The sequence below is a fragment of the Gossypium arboreum genome, chromosome 13, assembly GCF_025698485.1.
Source record: "Gossypium arboreum isolate Shixiya-1 chromosome 13, ASM2569848v2, whole genome shotgun sequence".
Classification (NCBI taxonomy): domain Eukaryota; kingdom Viridiplantae; phylum Streptophyta; class Magnoliopsida; order Malvales; family Malvaceae; genus Gossypium; species Gossypium arboreum.
In genome coordinates this window covers 103,176,143-103,182,480 of record NC_069082.1, presented here as the reverse complement: position 1 = coordinate 103,182,480, position 6,338 = coordinate 103,176,143, and the positions used below count along the sequence as shown (strand labels likewise).

The window sequence follows — 6,338 nt, the reverse complement described above, 5'->3', positions numbered from 1 at the left end:
ATTGGGGAACGTCAGGATTTTCTATCTAATGTGGTTTCTGCATTGGTGGCGGAAAAGTTGGTTCAAAAGGGATGTGAGGCATTTCTGGCCTATGTAAGTGTTTCAGATTCTGGGGACTCTTTGGTTAAGGACATCAGAACTGTCAGGGATTTTCTGGATGTTTTTCCTGAGGAACTATCGAGTTTTCCACTGAGACGAGAAGTGGAATTTGGGATTGAACTTTTGCTGGGTATAGCTTCGGTGTCTATCGCCCTTTACTAAATGGCACTGAAAGAGCTTACGGAGCTTAAGGTTCAGATTCAGGAGTTGTTGGATCATGGGTTCATTTGTCCTAGTATGTCTCCGTGAGGGGCACCTGTGTTGTTTGTGAAAAAAAAGATGGGACAATGAGGATATGGATCGACTACCGATAACTAACAAGCTGACGATCAAGAATAAGTACCCACTTTCAAGAATTGATGATCTGTTTGACCAGTTCAGAGGGGCTTTCGTGTTTTCCAAGATCGATCTACATTCGGGTTATCATCAATTGAGGGTTAAGAAGTATAATATGGCATTTAGGACTAGTTATGATCATTACAAGTTCCTAGTGATGCTCTTTGGTTTGACTAATGCACCAGCGGCATTTATGGACTTGATGAATCGAGTGTTACAGCCCTACCTGGATGTAACACCCCGTACCCGAGACCGTCGCCGGAGTCGGACACGAGGGGTTAACGGGCTTAATCCACTTACTAGCACAGTTCATTTTAAAAATTTCCAGACAGCAGGCTAACTGTGTCACTGTCACCTTAAAAAATCATATCTTGAGTTCCAAAACTTAAAAATCGGTTTCGTGATTTTTCCCTGAAACTAGACTCGTATATACATCTACAAATTTTTTTCTAGAATTTTTGGTCAGGCCAATTAGTACAGTTTATTAGTTAAAGTCTCCCATGTTATAGGGATCGACTACACTGACCTTTGCGCATTACGACTTGGATATCTCCCTGTACAAGGCTTCAATACTGATTCCGTTTGTTTCTACAGAAACTAGACTTGAAAAGGAATCTGTACATATATGGCATGACTTCTAATTATCTCTGGTACATTTATAATGAATTTCTAAAGTCGGAACAGGGACTCCAGAAATCGTTCTGGCCCTATCTCACGAAAACTTAAATATCTCTTAACATACAACTCATAGGATCGTTTCGTTTCTTCCATGTGAAAGTAGATTAATCAAGGTTTGATTACATAATTTATTCAATATTTAATTCCATTTCTAATATTTTTAGTGATTTTTCAATCTCACATCACTGCTGCTGTCAACATCTGTTACTAAAGCAACTATGCCTATTTCATGATTTTTCCTTGATCTAACTAATAATTCATCATACATATTACAAATTATGATCATGACTAGCCATGCCAAGGGTTAATCATCACCGAGCATCTCCCTACTACACTATTACCAAATCATGAATTTAACACCGAAAATAATCAGCCATGACATATGGCATAATAATCGAGTAGGCCTCGACCAATACTCAACCAAAACCGAATTACCAAGACTTGTGTCCAAACATCATAGAACCAAATCCAACCGAACATTATGCCATTTTCGCATGGCTAAAGTTTACATACCCAATTTCAACAAAACATAATAGCCTATACATGCCGAAATGTTCTCCTAGACCAACTAAAAGAAGATACCAAAAGTTGCTAGCTGGTGTGATGACTTGACGACGGTCCCGAGCACACAAAATGGATCAAGAACCTAAATAAGCAACAAATAAGCACACCAAATGAGTACATAACTCAGAAGTCGTAAGCACTACTCTACCGTCCAACAATAACAATCATAAGTGAAAAACAAATAATACAAAATCAATTTTTCCAACCATAACAAACTATGCTGCAATTTCTTAAATTTTGGTTCGATCTCATGCCAAGTCCTTCAATCAAATCAAATGCCAAGTCAGCCCAATCGATTTAGATCCATTTCCTCAAGTTTGGAACAACGATGCACTAGATAAATTTATGCATACACCGCACAATCTCAATTTCGATATTTAGTTAGTAGCTCAATCACTTACCTCGTTCATGCACAATTTATATCAACAACCGAATGTTGCACACATAGTGCTTATTATGTTTGCACACATAGTGCCATAGTAAATCGCACACATAGTGCCATAGTAAATCGCACACATAGTGCATTTGAGATTCCCTCATGCTTCAACCTCCCAATCGGCACACATAGTGCCACATAATTTTGCACACATAGTTCCCTATGTTGTTTCATCATGGTAAAGCAATTTACTTAACTCAAATTGTACATATGGTCATATTATTAAGTAGGGGAATCATTCTGAAAAATATCTATCCAATGAGTTCTAGCAAAAAGTGCTTAAGGACTTACCTTGTGTTGGGTATAACGGTTCCGACCCGGCTACTCGATGTCCTTGGCTTTGCCCTTGCTTGATTCCCCTTCTTTAACTTCTCGGGCTTAATAAATAAATTAACTAGTTTAGTCATCTTGCTAAACATTTATAACTCAACTACACATGCATATGTATGTTTGTATATTCGGCAACCACTCTTACTAATTACCCATTTAGTCGATTATACACATAGTTAAAGGTAACATCACGAATGGGCATACTTATGTATATATATATATATACATAACCGAATGTGCACCAAAAATTTGATTCAACATCACCTACATACTCACTTTGATGGCCGAATATATATGCATGTACAATGTCATCTATAACATCATCTAAACACCTAAATTCTTCTCATGCACACTTGATCGACTTTTTCCCAATCTAGCATTGCTTCACCTCTATTTGTAATATCATATAAATCCCCATGTGACTACATTTCTTAAGTTTAACATCTTAATGCCCATTATAGCCACTCCCATAATCTAAATCTAAAAATCAGCAACATCCCCTTTCAATTATGTTAGCCGAACCCTCATCCTCTTCTTAGTCCTACATTCGGCACCTCCAACACCATGACTTAACAACTTCAACTTTCATGCTAGCATAACAAGCAACTTAACACATCCATGTAACTAACACGTTAATAGCATCAAGGTATCAACTAAAATTTTTAAGCTTCTTTGTCAAATCCCAACTCTTCAACAACCCCAAATCCAACCATGGGATAGATGGAATTCAAACTAACAACCAAAAATATACATGAATTTAAAGGAATAACTTCAACATACCTCAACCTAGATACAATTATGGCGAATTTCTCCAAAGCTTTTCTCTCCTTCTTTTACTTGGTTTTTCGCTAAAGGATAGTAAGGATGAACACACACTTTTTTTGTTCATTTTCTTATTATTAATCTTTATTTCTTCTCTATTTTAATTACTCACCAATATTAAATAATAAACAACATAACCTTGGAAGAATGAAGCCATGCTTGGCACCACTCAACATAATTTGGGGCATTTTGACATGCAAACCCAAATTTTCATATTTCAATACTATTTGGTCCTTACTTATTTACCTATCAAATTTTCTAAGTCTCTCAACTAAATCCTTTCAAGCAAGATTCACATTCCTAAGATAAAAATTAAAACATCAAATTTTTACACAAGTACTACCACACATATAAGGTATGCAAATAAAATTTTAACTAAATTTTATGACTCGATTTTGTGGTCCCAAAACCACATTCCGACTAGGGTCAAATTAGGGCTGTTACACTGGATCAGTTTGTTGTAGTGTTCATTGATGATATCTTAGTGTATTCTAAGACTGAAGCCGAGCACGACAAGCATCTTAGGGTGGTATTACAGACTCTTCATGAGAAACAGCTGTATGCGAAGTTTAGCATGTGTGAGTTCTGGCTCCGGGAAGTAACCTTTTTGAGACATGTGGTTTCTACCGAGGGGATTCGAGTTTACCCTTGTAACAGTGTCTGATTGGAAATGGCTGAAGAATATGTCTGAGATCTACAGCTTTCTAGGTTGGCGGGTTACTCTCGGTGTTTTGTAAAAGGATTCTCCTTGATCGCAGCTCCATTGACTAAGTTTCTGTGTAAGGGAGTTTATTTTGTATGGAATGATGCGCAGCAAGAGAGCTTTGAAAAGCTCAAGACTGTATTGACTGAGGCCCATATTCTGATATAGCCAGATTCTAGAAAGGAGCTCACTGTTTATAGTGATTCGTCACTAGTCAGTTTGGGTTGTGTATTGATGTAGGATGGTAAGGTGTCAGTTTAAGACTCATGAGGAAAATTACCCAACGCATGATTTAGAGTTAGCCGCCATGGTACTTGCACTGACAATCTTGAGGCATTATTTGTATGGTGAAAAGTGTACCATCTACACTGATCATAAAAGCCTCAAGTATCTCCTCACCCAGAAGGATCTGAATCTTATACAATAGATGGATCGAGCTCCTTCAGGATTACGACTACACCATCGAGTACCATCCTGGCAAGGCCAATGTGTTGGCTGATGCTTTGTTGGCTGATGCTTTGAGCTGTAGAGCTATGTTTGATCTGAGGGAAATGTTTGCTCGTCTTAGTCTATTTGATGATAGTAGCCTATTAGCCGAGCTTCAGGTTAAGACGACATGGATTGAGCAAATTAAGGGTAAACAGTTGAAGGATGAGTCTTTGGGTCTTCAGTTTCGTCAGGTTGAGAGCGGTAGCACTACGGATTTTGGGCTAAACTCTGAGGGTGTGTTGTGTTTCTGAGGATGGATATCTGTGCTGAATGATATCGATCTGAGGTAGTCTATATTGAGAGAGCCACATAGTAGCCCCTACGCTAGGCATCCTGGTGGGAATAAAATGTACCGAGACCTCCGTAAGTTGTACTGGTGGCTAGGTCTGAAATGAGAAGTTACCGATTTTGTGGTTAGATGCTTGACATGCCAACAGGTTAAGGCTGAGCACTAGTCACCTTCGGGTTTGCTACAACCAATTAAGATTCCTCTTTAGAAGTGGAAGCTTGTGACGATAGACTTTGTTAGTAGGCTACCCTTGACACCCACTAAGAAGGATTCTTTTTAGGTTATTTTGGATTGTTTGACCAAGTCAGTGCACTTCATATCGGTTCGTACGGACTATTCGTTATAGAAGCTGGCTAAGTTTTACACTTCTGAGATAGTGAGACTGCATTGGGTACCAGTTTCGATTATCTTCGATAGGGATCCTCGCTTCACGTCCCGATTTTAAGGGAAATTGCATGAAGCATTACCCTCGAGATTGGACTTCAGTATTGCGTTTCATCCACAGACCGATGGTCAATTTGAGAGGGTGATTCAGATACTAGACGATATGTTGAGGATCTGCGTAATTGAATTTCAAGGCAGTTGGGAGGATTATCTGCCATTAGCAGAGTTCGCCTATAATAATAGCTTCTAATCTAGCATCTAGATGGCACCTTACGAGGCACTGTATGGTCGTAAGTGTCGTACCCCTTTTCTGTTGAACTGAGTTGGGTGAGTAACGTATTATGGGTCCTGAGTTGGTTCCCGAGACTGAATATAAGATTCGACTGGTTAGGGATCGACTAAAGACTTCTTCTGACAAACAAAAGTCTTATGCTGATCTGAAGAGACATGAGATTGAATATTCTGTGGGGAACTTAGTGTTTCTGAAGGTCTCGCCATGGAAGAAGGTTCTGAGGTTCGGTCGCAAGGGCAAGTTGAGCCCTAGGTTTATTGGGTCATAACGGATTCTGAAGCGAATGGGACCGTCGCTTATCAGCTACCTCCAGAGTTAGACTGTATTCACGATATGTTCTATGTTTCAATGTTGAGGTGTTACCGCTCTAATCCCAAGTATATTGTTCCTGTTGAGGAGATTGAGGTTAGGTCAGACTTGACCTTCAAGGAGCAGCCGGTACAGATTCTAAATCGCGACATTAAGGTTCTACGGAGAAAATCTATTCCACTGGTTAAGGTTCTATGGCATAATCATGGCACTGAGGAGGTTATGCGGAAGCCTAAGGATACAATCCGTTAGCAGTATCCTCATCTGTTCTGATCAGGTAAATTTCAAGGCCGAAATTTTCTTTTAGGGGAGTGGAGTTGTAATGCCCCAAAAAATTGTATTTCAGTTTTGTGTAATTGTGACACAACTATGTATCTGCTTCAGTGGTTATGTGTTTTGGGTGTGTTTGAGAGGTCTCGAGTTCAAGCCTTAGCTTTGGGAAATTTTGGTATCTTCCTGAATTAAACCTTATGCTTGAGTAGCGGGCTTATATTAAATTATTGGTAGAATCATATTAGAATGGGCCTGCTAGTCTGGTGGTTAAGAAGAGTGTTAAGTTATTGGAGGTTATATGCTCGAATCCCTACGTGAGCAAGGGGAAATATTT

At 39.1% G+C, this 6,338-nt stretch overlaps 1 protein-coding gene across 1 annotated transcript; it reads left to right on the top strand.

Annotated features, from left to right (window-relative positions):
* Window positions 1-5,471: 5,471 nt before the first annotated feature.
* LOC108462211 (uncharacterized) lies at window positions 5,472-5,983 on the top strand. The gene is made up of 2 exons (XM_017762188.1): window positions 5,472-5,636; window positions 5,726-5,983. The coding sequence occupies exons 1-2, from the start codon at window positions 5,472-5,474 to the stop codon at window positions 5,981-5,983; spliced, it is 423 nt and encodes a 140-aa protein (XP_017617677.1).
* The last annotated feature ends 355 nt before the right edge of the window (window positions 5,984-6,338 follow it).

Excerpts from the sequence above, each read along its gene's own strand:
- LOC108462211 (XM_017762188.1), top strand. The coding sequence starts at position 5,472 with ATGGGTCCTGAGTTGGTTCCCGAGACTGAATATAAGATTCGACTGGTT. Across the intron at positions 5,637-5,725 it reads AGGTCTCGCCATGGAAGAAG|CTACCTCCAGAGTTAGACTG; the intron begins GTTCTGAGGTTC and ends GTCGCTTATCAG.